The sequence below is a fragment of the Thamnophis sirtalis genome, unplaced genomic scaffold (genome assembly GCF_051295495.1).
Source record: "Thamnophis sirtalis isolate CommonGarterSnake01/CBP01778 unplaced genomic scaffold, rThaSir2_p1.2 scaffold_3, whole genome shotgun sequence".
Lineage (NCBI taxonomy): Eukaryota > Metazoa > Chordata > Lepidosauria > Squamata > Natricidae > Thamnophis > Thamnophis sirtalis.
In genome coordinates, this window is record NW_028261383.1 from 138,879,790 (window position 1) to 138,902,215 (window position 22,426).

Sequence of the window (22,426 nt, forward strand, 5' to 3'; positions counted from 1 at the left end):
AATAAAAAGAAATAACAGAATAACAGAGTGGGAAGGGACCTTGGAGGTCTTCTAGTCCAACCCTCTACACAAGCGGGAGACCCTATGTGTTATGTATTGAATGTATATTGTTGTGTTAAGCCCTGATAAAGTGAAACTAACCTTTAGATGACCCCAACTGTTAGCTCCAACTGTTTTGGAGGGAAACTTTGAACATTCATATTTGGGCAGGCTTTTTCAAGCTTTATGATTGGTTAAGGCCCTGTGGGCCCAGAGTATAAATTACAGGGATTTGCCTGCTGTTCCTCAGTTCCAGTTTTGAGTCAAGTAATGTACTATACACCATTGGCTTAGTGATACCACTGAAATGCTGGTCTTGTTCTTGCCTACTGAAGCCCACTACACAATACTAAGGACCATTCTGTCCAGAAGAAGACTGTCCAGTCTCTTCTTAAAAGCCTCCAGTAACGGAGCACTCACAACTTTGAAAGGCAAAGCCATTCCACTTGTTAATTGTTTTCATTGTTAAGAAATTTCTAAATTTCTAAATAAAGCCGGTGGTTGATTTTACCGGTCCTCCAAACTGCGCTAAAGCATAACGACCAGTTTGCCTGAACCGGTCCGAACCGACTGAATTCCACTCCTGGTTAGAACCTCTAGAACAGTGTTTCTCAATCTTGGCCACTTGAAGATGTCTGGACTTCAACTCCCAGAATTCCCCAGCCAGCATTCGCTGGCTGGGGAATTCTGGGAGTTGAAGTCCAGACATCTTCAAGTGACCAAGGTTGAGAAACACTGCTCTAGAAGTACGTAAAGTTCATATTCTTGAGCTTCATGCCCAGATCAGATATAGGGCTGCAAATCAATTATGAATCAATTTCTTGGGACACCAACCTGCCTCCCAGGGTTGCATAGGGTCAGAAGACTTTGGATGTTTTGATTACACGTAAATGTGGTTAAACAATCTCAATTGTCCTGATCCCATCAGCAGGGCAGGGCCAAGGAGACAAGTGATGGCACATCTGTCATGACACAATCACACAAGTAAAGTACTATACACCATTGGCTTCGTGATACCACTGACATGAGTTTACGAATTAAAAATTATTTGTGTGATGACGTCATCGGGTGCATGCAATCATTGTGGCTTCTCCCAGATATCTGTGGCTCTCCCTGCTCTTTGGAGAGCGACACCCAAGGAAACATTCAAGTAAAGGGCCTTCCGTCTAAAGAAAAGCAATGTACTCCAATCTACAAGTAGTCCTCGGCTTACAATGGTTCATTTAGTGACTATTCAAAGTTTCAACAGCAGTAAAAAAAATGACCATTGCACAGTGGTGAAATTCAAAACTTTTTACTACCTATTCTGTGGGCGTAACTTGGTCGACGTGGCAGGGGAAGGATACTGCAATATCTCCACTCCCTCCCCACTCTGGGCCCAGCCAGAGGTGGTATTTGCCGGTTCCGAACTACTCAAAATTTCCACTACCCGTTCTCCAGAACCTGTCAGAACCTGCTGAATTTCACCCCTGTCATTGCAGCTTCCTCATGGTCATGTGATTTACATTTGGTTGCTTGACAACTGACCAGTGGTGGGATTCAGTCAGTTCACACCTATTCGGGAGAACCGGTTGGTAACTTTCTAAGCAGTTCGGAAAACCAGTTGTTGGAAGAAATCTCCTTTTGTTTTTTCCCACTTTACAGGGCTAATCCTGTAAGGAAGGCAGGAAGAAAACATTCTGGTGTTGTTTCTAGCTAATCTTTGTTGCCCTGCTTACAGAAACTGCCTCTCTGGTTAACCCTTATTACATTGTAACAGCTAAGGTGAAGCACCCATCAACGTGAGTGATGTTGAGTTGGCCATACCCACCCAGTAACATGACCACCAAGCCCCACCTATCCTGCTGGTCATTAGGACAGAGAACCGGTTGTTAAATTATTTGAATCCCACCACTGCAACTGATTCATATTTAATTGCAGTGTCCCAGGGGTCACGTCATCACCTTTTGTGACCTTCTGACAAGCAAAGTCAATGGAGAAACCAGATTTGCTTAACAACCGTGTTACTAATTTAGCCGCTGCAGTGAATTACTTAACAAACGTGGCAAGAAAAGTCATAAAACGGGGCAAAACTCACTTAACAAATTTCTCACGTAGCAACATAAATTCTGGGCTCAATTGTGGTCATACGTTGAGGATTACCTGTATTTGAAGAAGACTGACTTAATTCTCACAGCGGCAGCAACCTCTGTTCTTGTAAAGGAACAAGCACTTCAGTAGTGGGGTTCCTCTGATTTTTATCTCTGTTCAAAAAAGCATCCAGTAGCATCAAACGAAAGGAAACACGCAGTCAGAAGGGAACTGTGTAAAGGAATATGTTCAAAAGGAAACTGAGAGCACCGTCAGAAAAAGTGGGAAGAAAGAATTTCTTGGAAAGGGAAAATTCTGATTGGGAAAACTTTCTACCCTACACTGGCTTCCATACTCTTCCCATTGTAGCACAGGGATTTTAGATTTAGATTTAGATTTTATTTATTATTTATAGGCCGCCCTTTTCCCTGAGTGGACTCAGGGTGGCTTACAATTCATGGGAGGGGGTGTGCAAGACAAAACATAAGACAGTACGTGAATAAAAAAAATAAACAATAAAACACAACTTTCATTCAACATTCGGGTGGGGCGGATTAAAATCTTTATCCCCAGGGCTGACGGAGTCCCCGACTTACAGCTATTCATTCAGCAAGTGTTCAAAGTTACAATGGCACTGGAAAAAAAGTGACTTACAACCAGTCCTCACACTTACAACCACTGCAGAATCTCCACAGTTTTACACGATCAGAAATCGGGTGCCTGGTAACTGGCAGAGATTTGCAATGACAGCAGGATCCCCAGGTTATGTACTAATTGCAATTTGTGACTTTCCCAGACAACTACCAACAATAGCAGTAGCACTTAGACTTATATACTGCTTTACAGTGCTTTTACAGCCCTCTCTAAGTATTTTACAGAATCAACCTCTTGCCCCCAACAATCCGGGTCCTCCTTTTACCCACCTCAGAAGGATGGAAGGCTGAGTCAACCTTGAGCCTGGTGAGATTCGAACTGCCGAACTGCAGCTAGCAGTCAGCTGAAGTAGCGTGCAGTACTGCATTCTCACCACTGCGCCACCTCGGCTCAAGCAAAGAACATGGGGGAACCCAGATTTGTTTAACGACCGCATGATATACTGAACAACGGCAGTGATTCACTTAACAGCCATGGCAAAAAGGTTGTAAAATTGGGCACAGCTCACTTGACAACCACCTTGCTTAGCAACAGGAATTCTGAATCCATTTATAGTCATAAGTCGAGGATTACCTGTATGTGCGAGTGGGAGGGCAATGGTAGAAATGATTGGATATATTAGAACCCTCTTTGCTGGTTTTTACTTGCAGTGAAACCTGAATGTTTCCCACAGGAAATGTCTAAGGGGAATTTGGGAGTTGCCACAATGATGTCCTGCTCCTGATAACATCATCATACAAATAAGTTGTAATTCAAAAGCTCATTCATTCATTCATTCATTCATTCATTCATTCATTCATTCATTCATTCATTCATGTATATTCTGACTTTATTATTTTCACGGTTCCACCACAAAACCGCGTTCGACTAAAGTGTGCTCGACGAAACCGCGTACCTGATGTCATCACAGCGTGACGAAAAAAGCACGCTGTGAGCGCTAAAGCTAAAATTAACCCCTAAACCTAAACCTAACCCCCCGAAACCTAACCCTAAACCTAACCCTAAACCTAACCCTTAACCTAACCCTAAACCTAACCCTTAACCTAACCCTAAACCTAACCCTAACGCTTAACCTAACCCTAAACCTAACCCTAACCCTTAACCTAACCCTAACCCTAACCCTAAACCTAAACCTAAACCTAAACCTAACCCTTACCTTAACGTGAATCGGCTTGCTTTCAAAGCGCTTTTTAAAGCGCCCTTTTTTCTCCACGGTTGCTGTTGTCGCGCTGCTGATGACGTCAGCGACGCGCTTTAATCGGGCGCGCTTTAGTGGACCGTGGTTTTGTCGTGCCACGATTTTCACAAATAACTTAAGGCAGAAAATACATCCAACACACCTTCCTCCTATTTTCCTCACAGCAACAACCCTGTGAAGTGAATTGGGCTGAAAGAGCAGGACTGGCCCAAAGTTACCCAACCAGCTTTCAGGCCAAAAGCGGGACTACAACTCCCCGTTTCTCGCTTTCTAGCCTGGTGCCTTAACCTCTAGACCAGTGATGGTGAACCTTTTTGGCACCGAGTGCCCAAACTGGAACGTGCCGCGTTTGCCGGAGGGCCAGAAACCCGAAGACCAGCTGGTCATTATGCATGCATGCGCTGGCAACCTGCTCTTCAGATTTCCAGCACACGTATGAGTGCCGGCCAGCTGGTCTTCAGGTTTCCAGCACTCTGGCGCATGTGAAAACCAGAAAACCAGGTGGCCAGCATGCGGGCTCACAGAGAGGGCTCTGTGTGCCACCTCTGGCACATGTGCCATAGGCTCGCCATCATTGGACTAGACCAAACTAGTTCTCATAAACTCATATTAGTGACACCATGATTTCATTTTGCCGGATAGTCCTGTTGTTCTCCTTTGGTCCCCTTCGCTGGTCCCCCTTCCCGCGTGCACGGTAGCTCACAATCCTGCCGTTTAGCAGGGCATTCCCCTGCCTTCTGCCTTCTACCTCCCTTCCTTGTAAGAAAGGTTTTCTCTTTCATTCCAGATTACAGCCAGGACGAGAAAGCCTTGCTCGGGGCCTGCGACTGCTCCCAAAGTAGGTGAAGTGCTATTCTATCTGCAATGGCTTTTTGACCAATGTATCACAGGAGTCCTCTTGGCGGTGGGGCTGATGGAGTTCTATTAACGAGATGGATGAGCCAAGTCCTTAGTGCTACCCTTGGGCTTTATTTAGGGCTCTGTCTCACCCAGCCCTAAATGCTTAACGGCAACTCCAGCGCTGTGGTGTGATTTCCCTTTGGAGTTGCACAGCTATTAAAAGGCTGGCTGTGCATTTGTTCAACCGGTATCAGTATCTCTTCCTGACCTTGAACTGGATCCAAAGGGGCACAAAGGGGATTTGAGAGAAATCTGCTGGGTGGAAGGGAGGGAGGGAGGGAGGGAGGAAGGACATTCCTTCACCCTTGAGCCTCCTCCTCAAAGAGATACAAGCCTCCTCATCCTGCTCTCACACTCCCCTCACCCCCGTAGCAGTCTTGTCAAGGTGTACAAAGATGACAGGCAGGAAGAGAGAAATTAAGAAAACTGCTTTGTCTCTTCCGTGTCCCGGCAGAAATGCTGCTCTTGCTAAATTGATCCAGCTCACTTTGAACCCTGCACTTTCCAGCTGGATCGATGATGGTGAATCCTAGATCCCTTTAAATACCTTGGTCAGGCAGCCCTCGTCTTAAAACAATTCGTTCAGTGACCGCTCAAAGTTGCACCAGCACTGGAAATAAAAGTGACTTGTGACCATTTGCCACACTTACGACCTTTGCCACATCTCTGTGGTCATATGATCCCAATTAGGGCGCCTGGCAACTGGCTCATCTTTAGGGCCGTTGCAGTGACATGTGCTCCGTAATATGTTAGACCTTCACTATTTTAAGTTTAGTGTAGCATATTACTCAACATAGTAAATGACTTCCAACATATAAAGGGGAACTAGATATCGATCTTCGTATAACACACCCCTGAAGGTGTTAGAAGCTCATTCCAATTCTTTCTTAAGACAGATATTATGTTTCCTGTGTGTTTTGGCATTTGAACAAGGAGCTGAATCTCTCTTCATTTCTTAGTTGTAAAGCCCAGCGGGGTGCACCTGAAACTTGTTTTGCGGTTCCAAGACTTCGGGAAAGCCATGTTCAAACCAATGAGGTAAGCTTGCTTCACTTGAAAATGGCAAGAATCCTTTTCACTAAAGCATTTTTTAGCAAAGCTATAGATGTTGTACAGAGAAGGAGAAAGAGCAGGGATTCGAATTCTGTGGGCTTTTTTGTATTGATAGGTAGTGTTATGATTTTGCTTAAAATACACAATGTCTACTTTAGGAGTTACACCAGGGGTGGGATTCAGACGGTTCAGGAGGTTCGGGCAAAGCAGATTGTAATTTCACATCTGGTTTGCTGAACTGGTAGTTGCAAGGACTTGGCTGGTCCTGCCCACCCCACCCCACCACTCCCAGGAATCTCCATGGGGCCCATTTTGGATGCCAGGTAAGTGCAGGGCCCGCACGGAGGCTCTGGAGAGCGAAAAACAGGCCTCCTGGAAATTCTGCAAGTATGGAAACAGGCCTGTTTCCAGCCTCTTGAAGGGCTCCGGAGCCTGGAGGAGGCCATTTTCACCCTCCTGGAGGCTCAAGGAAAGCCTCTGGAGCCTGATGCAGAGGCTGAGTAGGCCACCCCCACCCAGCAACCGGGCAGAGAACCGGTTGCTAAACTTTTTCAATCCCACCCCTGACTTACACTATACTGTTCTTCTCATGTTTTCCCACCTTCGCATGTCCATACATTGTTCTGTGGAAAGAACAAAGCCCACAAGAGGGATTGGAAGCTGCATCCTGTACAACCAAACTTGGTTCCTCCCAACCCCAGTGAAAGGCTGATGTTGTGCCCCAAAGGTGCTTTCTTTCAAAAGACCACTGGACTTTCTTGTTTTGCTTGAAGAGACATTTTGCTTTTCAGCCAAGAATCTCTTTAGACATTTAGCTAATGTACAAAGATTTTAAAGGGAATTCAGAATAAGTATACAGGAAAACATTTAGAAGTTGCTAATTGACTAGCTGCCAATTGGGTGTGACCCAGTGGTGAGTTCTGGATCCTGTTGCAACTGGTACAGTGCAACAGGGCCCGGTGTCCACCACATGAACGTGTGTAGCATGTGCACACATGCACACAGCGCACGTATGCATCCTTACCTCCTTCAATGCTCCGTGACACCTCCGCGAAGCTCCAGCTGCTCAACAGAGCATTGTTCAGGTGCCGTATGATGCGTGCGCAGAAGCGCCAAAGAGCTCAAATACAGGTAAGGAGAGCGGGCAGGTGGGTGGGCCTCCGGAGCATCTTACTGGAATGGTACCCGTTGCTCCTGGCAGCCACCAGTATGCCCATACCAGGACGTACCTCCTGCAGCCCACCACTGGTGTGACCACATACATTCTTTAAAAATTATGGAAAGAATGAAGAGCAGATGTGAGATGAGGCAGTGCAGACCAGGGCAGTGTAGTGTAGCAAAGGAGGGAGTTATTCTGATTGTTTTCTCTGTTGTCCTGATCCCAGCTGGGGTCTAGATCTCCCAACGGATCCCTTTTGATCTGAATAGCAACTTTCCTCCTCAACTAGGCAAACAGGCTGACTTGCGTCAAAATCACATTAGGAGGGCAACAGAGGAAAGCTCCCACAATGTAAGGGTGGGCAACAATGGCAACTTTACAACCTGTGGACTTCAACTCCCAGAATTCTTTCAACCAGCCATGCTCAAGCCCCATGCTGGCTCAGGAATTCGGGGAGTTGAAGTCCATAGGGCATAAAAGTTGCCATAAGAGTTGTGCACTCCTGCCATAATTGGACCCCAATTCCATAGCATGCTCATTTAGTCTTCTCAATGATTATTAAACATATTGGTGGTGTTGGTTAGTTTGAGCATGAGACTCCAAGTCTAGAGGGATAGAAAGGAACCCAAAAGATCTCAACCACTGAAAATCGGAAAGAGAAGAAAGGGAACCTTTATTTCTTTCTAGCTACTGTCAAATATTTCATCTCTGAAAGATATTTTGTTTTACGCACAATCTCCTTCCTGTTAATTACCTGGATCTTTCTTTCAGACAGAAACGAGATGAGGAGACTCCGGAAGATTTTTTTTACTTTGTTGACTTTCAGAGACACAATGCGGAGATTGCCGCCTTCCACCTAGACAGGTAATTCCCAAGTGTTAATTACCTCCCGAGTTATTTGTCTAGAAAGGAGCTTGACTGCAGCTTCAGGGGGGGGGGCAAGGCAAAAGGCGCAGTTGACAAAACCATATGAGCAATGAATGTAGGTGTCAGCCTTTACTCATAGGCCACAAATTTTAAAGCCGTTCGCATCATTACGGAATGAATGTTCTGCTCTTCCCTTTCAGGCATTAAAAACTTTAAGGGTCACCAGAATTAATACTGATAGGGGTGTGTGTGGGAAATCACATCACTGGAGAGAACTATCTTTCAAGACAGAAATTATAATCTGTATATAGTCCTTAATTCCCAACCATAATTGAGCTTGGAATTATGGTCATAAGGCATGCTGGTTATTATGGGGGTTGCCATCAGTGGTGGCATTCTACCAGTTCGGAGCGGTTCACCTGAATTGGTAGCAGAAATTGTGGGTGTCCCCGCCCGCCCACCCCAGCTCTATGGCTTCCCATTTAGGCCTTTTTTCAGCCAAAAGCGCATGCCTAGAAGGCTGAGCGCATGCGTGGAGGTGGTGTGTGCGAGCGAAGTGAGCACATGCTCACTCACATATGCGAACCAGTAGGGAAGATAAATGAATACCACTCTTGGTCGCCATGTGGCTCTGCCTGATTTTACAACCTTTTTGCTGCTACCCATTAAATGAACACAGCATTCGTAAAGGGAACGCTACGTTCGTTAAATGAATCCATTGTCCTCAAGGGGAGTATTTTGCCAGAAATTGGAAGCAGACACCAGTTGCCAACAAAACAAATGTTGTAAATTATAGTCATGTGACTGCAGGATGCTGTAAACAGCCATAAATGCAGGGTGGGTATTGAGTGCTGAAAACATGACTATCTGACCCCAGGAGGGGAACAGCCTGGGCCATTGAAACTTTGAATATGAGTCATAAGTAGCTTTGGGGAAATCTGTTGTAACTTCAAACAGTTGATAAGTGACGGAGCCTAAGTAAAAAGCTACCTGAAAAGGATTTCCAGGGTTAATTTCCTCTTTTTCCAGATAGGGTTTGTCTAAAACCTTCAAGGACCAATGGTGATTAGTCTAGATCCAGGGTGACAAATCTGTGGCCTTCCAAGTTGTTATACTTCCGAGCATCCCTCCTCTTTAACCCAGCTGAAGGGACTTCTGGAAGTCATAGTTCATCCACATTGGGAGTTTGCTGACTCCTACTGCTGTTATATTCTCCTAGTGAATTATGATGTCTTCCCTGGAGAGCTGAGGGGAAAAATAAGCAAAGACTATAGTAGTTTCTTCATCATTTGGTGCTGAGCATGATTTTTGATGATTGATTGAGTGTTCTCTGCCCATCTTTAGGTGCAGTGCAGAAAAGAGTATGTGAAATGAGAAAAAATGTGGTAGCCTAAGATCTAAGCATGGGGCTGTAATAGATAGGGAAATACAATTTCCTAATAGTTTTATATTTCAGCTCTTTCTTCTAAAGCAGGGATAACAAACTCAAGGCCCGCAGCCTGGATCCGGCCCATGTGGTGCTTAGATCTGGCCTGTGGGCCTGCCCTGGAAACAATGAAGGAGCAGCCCATAGTGCCTATTCCAGCAAAAACGGAACTCCCCGAGCTCCATTTTCGCTGGCAGAGGGTTGCAGGAGGCCGTCCCAGCCAAAAACGCAGCTCAGGAGCCCATTTTCACTGGCAGAAGTGCTCGGGCCACCACAAGCACCCCCAACACGAATGATGTCAAGCTGGCCACGCCCATCCTGGTTCCCCGAGGGCAAACACAACCATGATTCAGCCTTCAAAGAAATCCAGTTTGGACACCCCTATTCTAAAGCATTGTGCAAACTTTCCAGACAGTTTCCATAGGCATTCATTTTACCTTTATTTATATTGATTATATTCTAATTTCTTCCATTGTTGTAAACTGCCCATAGCCATTCAGCAAGCAAGTTTAATAGATAATTATTTAATAAATTACTATTAGTTTTTTTAAAGGTCATTTCTTGCTTTCTGGCTATTGTCCTCCATATCTCCCCTAGTTTAGAAGGAACCTGCTCCATTAGCATATCCCCCTCCACAAGTGGATGAACAGCCACTAAATACAACCCACTGCATGTTCATAGTTCACAAATAAAATTTAACAAAGAAGGGGGAAAAGAAATTTGATATTGTCTCAAACAGCCTAAGATTTATTTGTTTGCTGGTTTATCAAATTTAGAAATCTGTTTCTCTCTCTCCCTCCCTCCCTCCCTCCCTCTCTCTCTCTTATCTATCTATCTATCTATCTATCTATCTATCTATCTTTCTTTCTTTCTTTCTTTCTTTCTTTCTTTCTTTCTTTCTTTCTTTCTTTCATCTATCTTTCTCATTTAGAAACTGCCCATATCCTTCATAGAGAGACTCTGGGCAGTATACAAGTAAAGATAAAAATATAAAAACTGTATATAAAATAAAAGACAAAGTAAGTTAAAATTCAGAATTAAAAGCCGGGGGGGGGGGAGGTTTTCAGGGTGCTGATCAGCCCCATTCCTCTGTGAGGCCCAAGCAAGATGACAAAACCAGGTGTTTAGACATTTCCAAAAGGCCGGGAAAGTGAAGTTAGATATGTATATATGTTTGTATGTATATAGTTATGTATGTATGGATGGATGTATCGATCTATCAAATTCTTGATAACTCTCACATCTATTTCCCTCATAGCTGCTTGTGTTATATTAGCCCGTCATTCGGAGCTCTCTTAAATTCCCATTTTTCTGCTTGTGATGCATCTGGCAGGTCTGAAGGTAGATCACGCTTGGTTTGATGCATCAAGAGTCCTGATCAAATCTATGTTTTATTTGTGTTTTTATTCTGCAAACAGCAGGATGAAAAAGCCAATTCTTGAGGGCATTTTAAGAAGCTTCTGTGCCATTATTAGTCCGTCTGCTTGGCAGTTACTGACTCACTAACCAAATATCATCTTGCTTTGCTGACAAAAAAAAAAAAAAAAAGAACACCAGATCCCAGAGCATCCTTTGCAAGCTGTATGGTATGAATCAACCCTCCAGCAGTAGAAATATCTCCCACATCTCAGCATTTACAAGTTGGGGCAGTATTCTTGCCCAGCATCTAGCATTTCACTTGAGCCATCCATCAAATGTCTTAATAAATTGCTTAAGTGGTGGGGAGAACAAAACAGCAGCAACAGCAGCAAAATGCAAGGTTGGGAAGGGTTGCAATAAACTCCCACTGTGTAATTAAAGCTATTACCGGATGAATAAATGTGGGCTTGCTTAGATCCAGGTAACTGTGGTTAAATATCCATATCAGCTACTGACAAAGGAGAATATTTGTGGCTCAGGATTGAAATGAGGGGTCCTTGGTGCTCTCTGAGCTCCGTTGTTTTCTTGCAGACATTTCATTACCCAGTGCTGGCACTGATGATGTTACCTAGTGTGGGTAATGAAATGTCTGCAAGAAAACAACAGAGCTCAGAGAGGTCCAAAAACTTCTCATTATTAGCAGCTACCAATGTTAACACTCTGATGACACATGACATAAAACCCTCTTTGTTTGAATTATGAATATTGTATCATGCTGTTCTTCTCTTTGGGTAATATGTCTAATTCCAGACCTTTTAGACAACATGCTTAAATTGTGATTCTAATGCGAAGGACAAAACGGTCCAGCATGAATAGAAGTTGTTACATTTCAGAGGATATAATTTTATTTCTTCTATTTATTTGTTAAATTTTTATGCTGCCCATCCCTCCTGTAAGGTGACTTTAATAGGTTGGAATAGGTGTTCTTGATGAAATGTCTCCGTCTGTGCTATTCTTAAAGATCAAAATGTTTTAATTCTCCTATGTCAAGGCAGTTCAGTCAAGTTATATCCCTGGAAATCCTTACAACAGAAGAAATTTGTGTTTGATAAATCAGAACAATGGAGTATCTAGCTTTGCCTTTCTCAATGTATTCTGCAAATTTATGGGGACTATAATTCTTAGAATACTCAGAATGTTTCAAAATTCTCAGATGCATTCTTAGAGTATCATACCAATAAGAAGGCGTTTCTCAAACACAGCAGGCTGAGGAATTCTGAAGTTCAGGCATCTTAAAATGGCCAGGATTAATACTGCAGCAGAGTAGCCAATGGGGATAAAGTTGAGTTCAATTTGGCTCACTGGCCTTCACCAGCCTGGAACTTCAGTGCTCACCATTCTTGTGATGAGAAGATTTCATCCTTCCCTTGGATTAAAATATGGCTCATTTGCCTACAGTACATGAGCTTCTTCACTGACCTACCATGGAAAGCTCTTCTTAGGAGACGTTTAATCAAGTTACTACTGCAACACACCATCCTTGCTTGCAGAACCATGTCAATAGCCAACTTCAAAACAAGGAGGGCCCACATTGAACCAATAAGTCCTACATTCTGATGAAGACATAAAAGATACTATATTTTCAGCCTTCTGTAGAGTTATGTGTTTGACTTCACCTTACCCTCTTTTGGTTTTCACGAGGATGACTTATTTGCTCTGAATTTTCCTGAAACTGAAAATTACATTGTGTGTGTGTGTGTTGCATTTTTGCTGATAAATAAATGAAGGGAGACTAGTATAGATCTATTTCAAGGCTATTTAGCTTTCATCAGCTAGTCATACCCTTACTAGGATTCGAACTTGGGCTGGTTTTCTGCCTGGAAGGCTCCTGGAGTGTGGCTGAAAGACAAAAGGGAAGCAGTATGCTCCCTCCCATATTTGGGCATACCGGGTGCTTTGACAAAAAAGAAAAAACACTATGCTGGGTAGGAATCTGACAGAAGCCCCATCAAGGAAGTTAAATGGGCAAAGTCTTCTCCATCAACTCGGATGATTTTGTTGTCCAATTTGGGGGTTCGTACTCTGAATACTTGCAGTGAAATTAATCTAACCCAAATTTAACTGGCAGCGCTTTGTAAGCCAACAGGCCTGGCCATCCTATTCTTTATTCTCAACTGGCAACCAATATATTCAGAACATAGTCGTGTTCTATAGACTTTGCTGTGGAGCACAGACAACTTTCAAAGAACGTTGTGAGAACAATATGGAAAGTAAACTTTCTCCATGTGGGACATTGTTATGGATTATACCATCATGATGGCAGATTAAACTAACAAAAATATTACGCTAATGTTTACAAAATCTAATGGAGACCTAGACCAGATTCAGTTTAACAAAAAGAAGATATCTTTCTTTGCATTGATCTGAGCAATACATTTTGCCCTTTGCAGAATCCTGGATTTCCGACGTGTCCCTCCAGCAGCTGGGAGAATGATTAATGTCACAAAAGAAATTTTAGAAATCACAAAGAATGAAATCTTACAAAGTGTCTTTTTTATTTCTCCAGGTAAGTTTGTTCCATAGATTTATAGTCAGTCTTTATACTCAAAATGACTTCTTGAAATGGCCAGCAACATTTAATAACAATAACAGTAACAATAACAACAATAAATTTTGTCTGGCCCTTCACCTAAGACCTGTCTGATATGGTTCAGCATATCCCTTAGGATCATTAGAGCACGCAAGCCCCTCCATCAGGACAATAATAATACAAACAGTTGAAAACATGAAATAAATTAAATTAAGAACTATAATCAACTATAAAGCACTGGGAAGTGGTACATAAGTCTAAGTGCTAAGTGCTACTTTATACTGCTCTAATGAGGCCACACTTGGAATACTGTGCCCAGTTCTGATTACCACAATACAAAAAGGATGTTGAGACCTTAGAAAGAGTACAGGGAAGAACAACAAAGATGATGAGGAGTCTGGAAGCTAAACTGTAATGGTGAATCTTTTTGTAAAGGCGTGCCATAATTGTCCTTGTGTGAGCAATAGCACGCATGTACATGCCCAGATCCACAATACAATGCACCATGCCCACCTGTGCATGCACCTGGGTGAGGCACTTGTTTTCCGCCCTCCCCAGTCTCCAGAAGCATTCCTGAAGCCTGGGGAGGGCAAAAACAGCCTCTCCGGCCCTCCAGAAGGCCAAAAATCAGCTGGCTGGTGGGCACATGTGCACTGGAGCTGATGGGTCACATGCCGTCAAATATGGCTCCATGTGCCAGCTGTGGCACCGGTGGTGGGTTGCAGGCGGTAAGCCCTGGTACGGGCGTACCAGTGCCTGCCGGGAGCACCGGGTACCATTCCGGTATGGTGCTCTGGAGGGCCCACCTGCCTGCCTGAGCTCCTTACCTGTATTTGAGCTCTTCAGCGCTTCTGTACATGTGCACAGAGTGCATGGTGCCTGCACAACACTCTGCCAAACAGCTGGAGTGTCACAGAGGCCGTCGCGGAAGCATCGTGGAGGCAAGGAGGCATGCGCATGGTGCGTGTGTGGTGCGAGCGTGCTTATGGGGGACGCCGGGCTTCGTTGCACTGGATCCAGAACCCACCACTGTGTGGCACGCATGCCATAGGTTCACCATTACAGCTGTATGATGCACGGTTAAGGAAACTAGGTATGTCTAGTTCTAAAGAAGCAAAGGATTAGGGGTGACATGATAGCTGTCTTCCAGGACTTGGGGGATTGTCACAGAGAAGGGATTGACTTTTTCTCCAAAACACCTGAAGGCAGAACAAGAAATAATGGGTGGAAGCTCATTCAAGTGAGAACCAACCTGAAATTAGAAAGGAATTTCCTGACAGTAAGAACAATTAATCAGTGGCTCTGGAAAGTGTGGGTGCTGCATCGCCCATTATCTCTTCAGTAAGAGATTGGACAGCCATTTGTCCGGTATGGTGTAAGGTTTTTCCTGCTTGAGGAAAGGATTGCACTAGAAAACCTCCACGTCCCTTCCAACCCTATGTTTTAAGTTGTAAGGTGCATTTCATATTCTGGAAATTGTACAGAAGGCCTGCTCCGATATTCTAAGAAGGTGAATCTGGGTACAGTGGAGGCGTCTTTCAAAGTTTCCTTAAATAGTCGTGCCATAAGCTATTTATGACTTGAAAGCACAATGGCAGCACCTTAAATTGAGGTGTTCAAGTTATATCACTTTTCACCCCCTTGAATCAGAAACACATTTCTGTACCCCACTTCAGCATGAATAAAATTAATTATTCTATTGGGATTAGAGATGGACAAGAATAAAGAGGTGTCACTTTCAACACCCTCATGACTGAGAGTTACTTATTTCCAGCACTACTGGTGGATTGGTCCTCTTCGGCTTTTCTTTTTACCACACAACAATCTAAGAATTTAAAATAATAGATTACTCAACTTCAATGTATTAACAGTCAAACTTTGACAGCCATTCTAAAAGTTGTGGGCGGGCTAGTGCAGAACAACTTGGAGGTCACCATCCATTGTGATTGTTGAGCTGTTTTGACAGAGGGCTATACCAGACGTATCCGTCCCGGTTGGCACGGATCAGACAAACCAGTAGTAGCAGCAGCAGGAGGCTCCGCCCGCCCACCCAGATGCTTCTGCACATGCACGTGGGAGTGTGCCCGAATCGGTAGTAAAAAATTGGCAACCCACTCTGGGCTATACCCATAAGATTCTTTCAAAATTTTCTCCAGGCCTTGTTTTCCACTTTGTACAACTGAGATTGCTCCAGGTTTAGTCAGTATTTACTAGAATAAACCTGATCATCTTAAATTTAGTTGGAAAACCTGAATTAACTAAATGAGCAAATGTAACAAAATTGACACATTCTTTTCCTTTGTAAGCATCCATAGATAACCAGCATGTTTATATAAAACCTGCGTGCCCAGAAAATTTGTCACATTGGAAAGACTCTTGAATTTAACTATCAGGGAGAGTAAGTATTAGTCCTGTCATACTTCCCTGGCAGCTTAATCTCTGAACACTGTTTAGACATCATAGTTGTATTAGCTCCCATTTCATATGGTGACCCTGGATAGCAAACAAAAAACAAATGTTCAAAATATCTAAGAACAAATGCATTAAAATTCAAAGTAGTTAAAAACTGTAATAAAATGCTTAGGAACATAAACACAGTGCAACTATTTCACAGGCGCTATGGTCCTGTGACAAAACCAAGTTTTAAGGACTTTGTTATTACTACATTATGCAAATTGAAGGACGATCTTTTCCCAATCCTATCTACCCAACCCATTGTAGCGGAGAGGCACAAAATGTTATGACTCCAGTCTTTAGGACAGTGATGGCTAACCTTTTCGTTGCTGCGTGCCAAAAGCGTGGGCCTATAACGCAATGTGCACACGCCCCCTGTGCTTGCCACCCCCATATGCACGCACACATATGTGTGTGACCCCCACATGTGCACCACGCACCCTGCGCATGTGTGGCAGAGACCTGAAAACCAGCTGGCTGGGGAGAGGCGGTGCACATGCACAGTGGAGCTGAGCTGGGGTGACGGCTCACGTGCCATTAGAGAGGGCTCTGCATGCCACCTGTGGCACACGTGCCATAGGTTCACCATCATGGCTCTAAGAGGTCCACCTAGTGAGATGAGGAAGAAGGGCCTTCTCTGTGGTGGCTCCTTCTTTGTGGAACATCATCTCGGCATGGTTCTACCAATAGGCCTGGGAATCCCAGAGTGATACAGAATCCATCAAGTGCCTGGTCTGATTGTTGTCACCTGAGGAGTGGAAGTTTATTGGTTTTTGTATTGGTGTTTTGTAAGCTGCCTGGAGTCACCCTAAATTGGGAAGCCATATAAATTTTCTTAATAAATAGATAAACATATGGGCATCAGGTGTCGTTATGCAATCACACCATTTGCATAATGACCTCATGATGGGCGTGTGTGCATTCTGACGTCCTTGCAGCCTGTTATGTGCAACCTCTGTCCCTGCATCAGTCTTGAGTCTCATTACGGATTCCTCTCTCCATAGCCAGCAATGTCTGCTTCTTTGCGAAGTGCCCTTACATGTGCAAAACAGAATATGCCGTGTGCGGGAACCCTCACCTCTTGGAAGGTTCCCTCTCAGTTTTCCTGCCTTCTCTCAACTTGGCACCGCGAATCTCCATCCCTAATCCGTGGATCCGATCCTACACCTTTGCAGGAAAAGAGGAGTAAGTGGGTAAATGGACCTCTCTTTTTGCTTACTGCTGAGACCAAGGCCACCCTTTAAAAAAAACATGCTACGCTACACTTATTGAGCAGGCCAGCTTCAGGGAGGCCCTTGGTCCCTCCGTTTATGTAGAAGAGAAACAAGGATGTAATCTTAGATACAGTTACTGGAGGGTAAGTCTCATTTAATTCCCCAGGTTTAGCTCACAACCTCAATTTTGTATTCCTAATCTGGCCCATCCAGAAGCAACCAGCTGCATTTGGACCAAAGATCCTAACCACCATAGCCAAGATAATAATAAATGCTGTTTCCATTTTCTAGTGTAAAATGACAGTTTCTAGGAAGTCCAACAGGAGCTTATATATGAAGAGGTGTGTGGACACGCCTGAGGGAAGAGTGAAAAAATTTAATCCTCTCACTATCTCAGTCTGGATAAAAATTGCTTCTGAAGCTACTTTTTCCATACCTAGCCAACAAAAACTCTTTGGGTCGTTTGAGTCCAACTCTTCGAGGAGTTGCAGTGTAATAAGACAAAAAAAACCCCACCTATCATGTGCATTGCCTTAAATTCCTTGAGGAAAATCAAGATATAAATATGAAAAATCAAAAGTATTAAATGTAGACTTACCTTGAGATATAAAAGCCAACTGTGGAGGGCCTATTATTATCATGATTATGACAAGGAGAGGGAAACAATGAAACTTCTCTTCCCAACAGTGTAGAACAGGGGTGTCAAACTCAAGGCCCGGGGCCTGGATCCAGCTGGCAAGGTGCTTAGATCTGGTCCGCAGGGGCCTTTGCCAGCAAAAATGGAGCTCAGGAGGGCTGTGTGTGACCCTCCCGAGCTCTGTTTTTGTTGGCAGAGGGTTCCAGGAGGCTGTTGCAGCCAAAAACAGAGCATAGAAGGGCTGTGGGCGGCCCTCCCAAGCTCCATTTTCACTGTTAGAGGGTTGTAGGATGCTATTGCAGCCGAAAACAGAGCTTGTGAGCCCGTTTTCACTGGCAGCGCACTCAGGCCACCATGGTCGCCCTCGACACAAATGACGTCAAGCTGGCCACACCTCCTTGCCACCCCACCCATCCCATCCTCTCCTGAGGTCAAACACAACCCTGATGCGGCCCTCAATGAAATCGAGTTTGACACCCCTGGTGTAGAGAGCGCTCAAGCTTCTCTACAGATGTTCTTTAGATGTTTTAGAAACCTTGACAGTTTGGAAGATCCTTGCCTATTGTTTGCACTCACTTTTTGCCCTGGACTCCTGGCTTCACATGACCGGCTAGACCACAAACCTTTAATTTCCTCTTAGAGTCCAGGGCTGCTTTTTCCCTCTGTTTGCAAGAAAGGCAGCAGATGGGGAAGGTGCTGATGCCAGCAGCCACTCTCTTCTCTTTGATCTTTCTCCCAGGTGGGAAGTAAATCCTCTCTATTGCAATACCGTGAAGGAGATTTATCCTTACAGCAGCGGCAGCCGGCTACTCAATATCATTGACATGGCCATATTTGACTTCTTAATAGGTAAGTAAGAAGAGGGAGGGATTGTGATCCTCATGGATCTGAGGTGTTCTGTCCATGAGTGGAAATTTTTCATGGGGCATGAAATAAAGCCGGCTTAGAACATGCTGATAAATTCAAAACTTTCCAGGTTTTCTGAGTTGAATTCTCTGGTTTCAATGTGGGGAGTGGAAGGGGTTAGCTAAATTCCTTATCCTATATATTCAAGATCACTGCCAATATGTCTGCAGTCATGAAATCAAAAGATCCTTGTGTTCTGATCTATACTTCCTGATACAGTAAAAAGCTGTAGTCCCAAAAACCCTCTTTTTCTTTCAAAGGTTGTGAATTATCTTCATTCTCAGCCCATAATGAGTCCCAAATAGTTGAAAAGAGTCCTACAGTAGGCTGTCAAAGTCCTTCAGGATAAGGCTGATAAGCACCTACATTTATCTTCCTTGAAACACTGCTAAAGACTTAATTGGCAAGGCCACACAGAGCAAAGAGTCAAAATGGAGCTACAGAAGGTTAGCTGACCAGCATAAACCAAGTTGCTTCCTGCAAAGGAAGGATTGAAGGCAAAATGAGAAAGGGACAGCAGAGAAGGAGATGGTTAGAGAGTGTCATCGATGCAATGAACATGAATTTGGTCAAACTCTGGGAGACAGTGGAGGTCCAGGGGCCTGGCGTGCTGAGGTCCTTGGACTTGTGAAGAGTCAGACATAATGACTGAACAACAACAACAAACAATATATCAACAATGCAGAGAAAAACAATCCTTTGGGGTGTATCTATGTTTTCTCCAAAAACTAAAGTTGGTTCATTGTGGAATTAGTTCACAATATTGACATTGAAAAACAATGACTGGCCCCAATGAGCAGCTGGACTGAACAGGAATGTGAGTCCCTCGTAGTCCAACATTTCAGCAATCAAACTCTCCATTTGAGGTGGGGGATTTTGGGGGGTGGGGGAGTGCGGGAAAGGGGGTTGTTTTTGCAATGGCCAAATTACATCAGATAGAAATAGCCAAAGCAATTTGCTATTTGCTTTAAATATTATATAGTCATGCAAAAGGGGAAAGGCTACACGTTCATTCACTCATCCATTCCAATTTAGATATTGGCAGTTTTAAAAAATGACAATGGCCATTTAAGGAATGCCAGGTGCATTGCGGCATGAGATTTTGTCTACTACAATCCAATCCAATGGATTAACTTCACAATGTTGTTGACATGCTGAGTTGTTTGTGCTTGATTTTGTCTCCATGTTAACAACTCACACACATAGGCACATGCCAGAACAAGCCTCCTAAATGTCTTGCTTTCTGCCACATGCCATCATGCATTCTTCCAGAATTTGGCAGTAGGGACAAACACGTTTTATAATATATAGCAAATGTCTCCAGTTGACTGTTTGGAAATTTGAGGTGTTATTGTGAACGCCCTTGGAAAATGGCTGCCACTCCTTGATGGCCTTCAAAATTCTCCTTTACCAGAAGACAAATGGGTAATGTTGCTTCTCATCACGGCTTTTACTTCCCAAGATGCCTTCTGCCTCCATAATTTTGGAGGGTAGCTTTTTCTCCCAAGGCAGATGGATACACATATTCACAAAGCATTGGAATGCAAATAGTCTATTCATATTGAATATAATCGGACTTTTTTGCATTGATGTAGGGCTGATCGTATATCTTGGGAAATATCTTTCTTTGCAGAGTTCTCATTTTTAAGTGAAAAGAATGTCAAAACAAGGGCCAGGAGAATGTGGGAGGCCCTGCTATGTATCCCGACTTTGCACTACTTAGGAAAAGCAGTCCAGCTGTGCTCCCCTCTACTGGGCAAAAAGGATATTGTACACTTTAACCAGACTTTCAAATGTCAAACTCTTGGCCTCGTCAGGTGACCACATATCTTACATCCCTTGAGCTGCAGCCAGAGGAAGGAATAATTAAATAGTTGAAAAGCTCAGAGTCCTAATATAGAATCCGGTGTACATCCCATGAAGATTAATAACCTTTCCTGTAATGGTGGTTTCTGACTAGATTGCAGTAGAGCAATAAAGCCTAATTGACCACAACATGCAACATTAACAGAACTACAGAACAAATGAGACTGCAATTTTGTGTATATACATTGCCCTAGCTGTTAATCTAAATTAACTCAAAGGGGTTTCTTGTGAACATGCAATCATGGAATTATATTGACAGTCGTGCTAGCTCCTGGGAGAAAATAGTGGCATTTCATGCATAAATATGCATGTATAACCAGGAACTCAAAACTGAGTCCAGTGTTCTGATGGAAGCTTCCCAAGAACATGAAACAAACTCCTTTTTCCCAGCAAATAAAATTACAGTGAATTCTGCTCATTCACAGCTGGCAAAGTCTTTCAAAGGAGGATTTACAGTCACACACCTTATCTGGCTTGGAGACTTGGCAGGTCAATATCTCCAGAACTTGGCAAAGAGTCTCAGAGACTCACTAACCAATTAGCGAACTTTTTGTCTCCTGCAAACTCCACTGGTTCCTCTTTTATTTCCTCTGGGAGGGGCCATTCATTGTCTGGCCTTACTCCCAAGTCGACCCCTGCTCTTTAGTTGTTCCCTTCATATGGCAACTCTGCACATGCACACACTGGGAACATGCTCCAGCTGTCTGTCAGCCACACTGCTGTCTGAGTCTGACAACAGCTGATAAGTGGCATACAGCTCTGGCCCCCTCTTTTCCTCTGACACAGAGCCCTCATCAGAGCCTTCCCCAGACTCCGGGACTGGCCCATGTTCCTCCCCAACCTCCTCACTATCCGAATCTACTGCCAGCACCACTGGCCGCTGGCGGGCCACAACATCCAGTTTTTAGACCCATCTAGAGAATTCCAGAATCCCAGCTGCAAGCTGAGCTAAGAAGCCCCCCCCCCACATACACAGGCCATAAGGAAAGCATAATAAAGTAAACCAATCAGTGTTAAGGAAGCCAAGTTCTGTATCTGCATCCTGAATTGTCAGCCTAGATGACCCAAAAGCTTTCTGTACGCTCTTTTAAGTTGCTGGTTCTCTCACATAAAAAGAGTTTGATATCTCTTTTTCAGCAGTTCTTACTCGATGGAGGGAGGCTGATTTCTGTATTTAAATATGGGGTGTGGGTCTGCATGTGTTTGTTTTCCATGCTCTCCCTTTTTTGTCTTCTGAAAGGTAACATGGACCGCCATCATTATGAGATGTTTACCAAGTTTGGAGATGATGGCTTTTTGCTTCATTTGGATAATGCCAGAGGGTAAGGCAACAAACCCCTCATAATCAGCATTTCCCCCCACCTAAGCACTGGCCTTGGAAATTTGCAGGGAGAACTGAACTTCAGATGGCAAAAATATAATAGGATATAATATTGGAGTAGAAAATAGGTATGATAAAATCCCACATTAAACTAAAACAGGACTCCTCTCTGCTTAGGAATTGACAGCCCTGGTTCCTTTCCACTTCTTTTTCCCTCCAGACCAGGGGTCCCACAACTTTAATTCAGCCATCATACTGACTTTCAACCATATTTTTGTCCAATTCATATTTGAAAATTCATCCAAACCCATCATCAGAAGTAAATAGTACACAGGTTTGGTGGAGTTGTCCTCCCACACACGTAGAAGGTATCAGTTTCAGGAAGGCCAAAGGACAACCTGCAGGTTTAATATGCAGCTGGTTGCAAATCAATTCCTGGCATCCCCAGGGACATCCGGAGAAGCTTCTGTCAAATTCCCTGGAGATGCAGGACCGGTCATTATCAACATTCCAGGACAAGAGGATCAAACGTTCTGGCATAGTGCAAAGGAATATCAATTGTGCTGTGAGCAGCCTGAATGTAGCTAGTTTATTTCTGCTGCAGATGAACCTGGCCAATTACCACTTGTCATGAAATAGATCAGTCTAAGGCAATTTCTAGGTCTCCACCCTTGAAAGAAGTTCTGGAGCAGAGGTCTTCAAACTTGGCAACT

At 43.9% G+C, this 22,426-nt stretch overlaps 1 protein-coding gene across 1 annotated transcript in view; it reads left to right on the plus strand.

The window, feature by feature from the left end:
* FAM20A (FAM20A golgi associated secretory pathway pseudokinase) overlaps positions 1-22,426 on the plus strand; it is a 68,265-nt gene that overhangs the window by 35,985 nt on the left and 9,854 nt on the right. Inside the window, exons 3-9 of the mRNA XM_087710207.1 lie at positions 4,749-4,799; positions 5,821-5,899; positions 7,845-7,937; positions 13,176-13,291; positions 16,774-16,954; positions 18,360-18,469; positions 21,633-21,714. Of these exons, the coding sequence (XP_087566333.1) occupies positions 4,749-4,799; positions 5,821-5,899; positions 7,845-7,937; positions 13,176-13,291; positions 16,774-16,954; positions 18,360-18,469; positions 21,633-21,714 (712 nt within the window). The remainder of the gene's footprint in view (positions 1-4,748; positions 4,800-5,820; positions 5,900-7,844; positions 7,938-13,175; positions 13,292-16,773; positions 16,955-18,359; positions 18,470-21,632; positions 21,715-22,426) is intronic.